Genomic DNA, 2,806 nt, shown 5'->3' on the forward strand with positions numbered 1-2,806 from the left:
CTCTCCCCACACCTGATCCTGAACCTCCCCCAGTCTCAGCCTGCCCCCCCCCCCCCCCCCCCCCCCCCGCCCAAAAAAGGAACAAAGCTTTTGTGAGGCAGCGCCCTCTGCTGGGGAAGAACTGCAAGCTCATGTGTGGTGCTTGGGAGCCCCTGAGCAGGTGCCCTCTCTGCCTCTAGACCCAGAATACCACCACATCTGCTTCAGCCAGTGGCCAAGGCCAGCAGTGGAGTGGGGGCAAGTCAGGCCATGGCCAGGGAGCCTTTCTCTGGAGCAAAGTGGCTGCTAGGAACTGAAGCAGGTCCCATGGGTGGGATCAAGGAAGTTCCATGTAGGGAACACTACAGCATGTGCTTAGACCATCAACAGAAGAACATCATATCTCTCTTTCCCTGGCTACCTTATCCCTCTAAGGACCTGAAGGCCAGGTGGGGACTTAGAATATCAGAGAAAAAAATGTAGATTGGGCCAGCGCCCCTCTCCTTGGTCCTTCCCGTCTTAGACAGGGTTTTCATTCCTGTGTTGAAACACCCACCATGACCAAAGCAACTTAGGAGGAAAGGTTATTTGGCTCACACTCCCATATCAAAGGAAGTCAGGACAGAAGCTCATAGAGGGCAGGAACCTGGAGGTAGGAGCTGAGGCAGAGGTACGCTGCTTCCTGGCTTGCTCTTCATTGACTAGCTCAGCCTCCTTTCTTATAGAACCCAGGACCACCAGCCCAGGGATGACATCATTCACAGTGGGCTGGGCCCTCCCCCATTGATCAGTAATTAAGAAAATGCTCTATAGCCAGATATTTATGAAGATATTTTTAAAATTGAGGTTCCCTCCTATAGTTATCCAGCACATACCCCCCCCAACCTCCAGTCACTGAAAGCAGCCCCGCCCATAGTGTCACACACTGAGGTAACCTGAGAGACTGCAGTATAGAACTGGAAAATGGCATGAGGCATTTCTGTGTGATATCCTGAGTCCTGGATCCCCAGAGCATAATCTAGAAACACGTTATCCTCCCGTGGCTGCTCTCTGGGCTATAGGCAGCTTATTCCCAACGCTAAGGGGTAGGTCCAGGGAGAGGTGCAGCCAGAAAGAGCCAGACCGGCGCTCAGGTAGGAGCCTGCAGGGAGGACCTGGGTGACAGTTTACGTTCAGGCTGCTCTGCGACCTGACCCCATCTCTTGCAGGGATGATCCTGGCTGTCCTCCTCCATCAGGGCCACCTTCCCCGCCTTTTCCAGAGAAATCTGTTCTACCGGCAGAAAAGCAAATACCGAACTCCCAGGGGGAAGCTGTCCCCAGGTTCTGTGGATACCAAGATGCACAAAGGGGAGTAGTGGCAAAGGGCCATGCCCTACGGGTGCCAGGGCAGCAGCCACTGGGGTCCAGCTGAGCTGTCTCACTCACCGGAGCTTCACTGGCCTCCTGAGAGGTCTGATCTCCCTGCCACGAAGTCATTTGCCAATAAACCATTGTTAAGATCCGCCTGTCTCCCTTGCCTGCAGGAAGCTTCTGGAAGGACAGGTGTGGGTGAGTCCTTTTCCCCTACTGCATGTCCTGTTTACAGAGCGATAATAAAAAGCAAGGCCACAAAGACTGGCAAAAAGCCCAGGTCGTGATAACCTGGCCTGGATATCCCTGGGAGCCCACAGTCAAAAGAGGCCTGAGATTTCCTGGGAACCCCAAGGATAGCAGTGGAGCCTGGAGGGGAGACAGCAGAGAATGTTTCAAGGGTGTGAGCTGGGCACAAGGTATCAGGCACTGCTATTTATTAAGTCTCCTTCCCTTAGGACAATGGCTATTTAGCCCCTAAAGCTAGGCCAAACCTTATCCCAGGAGTCCCTGGGCCAGTTGTCTCTGTGGTAGGATAGGACCAGAGGACAAAGCAAGGAGGCAGTCTGGGTTTCTTGCATACTGATGAGGTCACACTGAGGAGAAGGAAGATCCTTCACCTTCTCCAAAGACCTCTCTGCCTAGCCATCCCAGCAGAGCTGCCTGTCTGAAACCCCTAGCCTTTTCCCCCTGGGTTGGTGTGACTAACCTGGGAATGGGTGATGGGCACCGGAGGGGACTGGAGAGCCAGCTCTGTCTGGCCTTTGGCTTTGGGAGCACAGAAGTGGTACTCCTACATGGAGCAGTTTGCCTACAATGGATGGGGATACGGGCTGTGGCCTGCTAGCATCATACAGGGCTTTGTAGATGCATCAGGGCTGGGGGTGGTATCTTAGTTGCTACATCAGAAGCAGAGCTGGCATCCGGAGAGCAAGACAGCTCCTCATAGCCACTCTGGACCCAGGGAGGCCGGCAGCCCAGGCTCCTCATGGCCTGCATGGATGGCTAGAACAAGAATCCTGCTGTGATCTAAGTGTCGGGGTCACAGTCCTTTTCCATGATGCAGCAGAACGTGGGCCAGACGTGCAGAGCGAGGAGATAACACTTTGACGTGTAGGATGGCTCTACAGGGTGACATACAGGGAGAGCGTAAGAGCCACGTGTATCTGGGCTGTGGTGGTGACAAGATAGCTTGGAACCATTCTAGAAGCCGTGTGAGTGCTGTATGTACATGCTTGTACACATGTATACACACACACACAACACACACACACACATACACACTCGGGGTGGAGGTGGTATCCACACACAATTCTCAGTCAGGGGCATGGACTTTGACTCGCTGTTGTTTCTAAGACTGTTGAAAATGGATCACTTTTTTTTTTTTTTTTTTTTTTTTTTTTTTTTCGAGAGGGGGTTTCTCTGTGTAGCCCTGGCTGTCCTGTTTGCTTATTTTACCATGAGAAGTAATTTCT

General features: G+C 52.9%; 1 protein-coding gene across 2 annotated transcripts in view; it reads left to right on the forward strand.

The window, feature by feature from the left end:
• LOC110303762 (aquaporin-12) overlaps positions 1-1,482 on the forward strand; it is a 5,801-nt gene extending 4,319 nt beyond the window's left edge. For both annotated transcript variants that reach the window (XM_021174970.1, XM_021174979.1), the window contains exon 3: positions 1,188-1,482. In XM_021174970.1, the coding sequence (XP_021030629.1) occupies positions 1,188-1,336 (149 nt within the window). In that variant the 3' untranslated portion in view covers positions 1,337-1,482. The remainder of the gene's footprint in view (positions 1-1,187) is intronic.
• Positions 1,483-2,806: the final 1,324 nt, after the last annotated feature.

Source organism: Mus caroli, chromosome 1 (assembly GCF_900094665.2).
Source record: "Mus caroli chromosome 1, CAROLI_EIJ_v1.1, whole genome shotgun sequence".
Classification (NCBI taxonomy): Eukaryota; Metazoa; Chordata; class Mammalia; order Rodentia; family Muridae; genus Mus; species Mus caroli.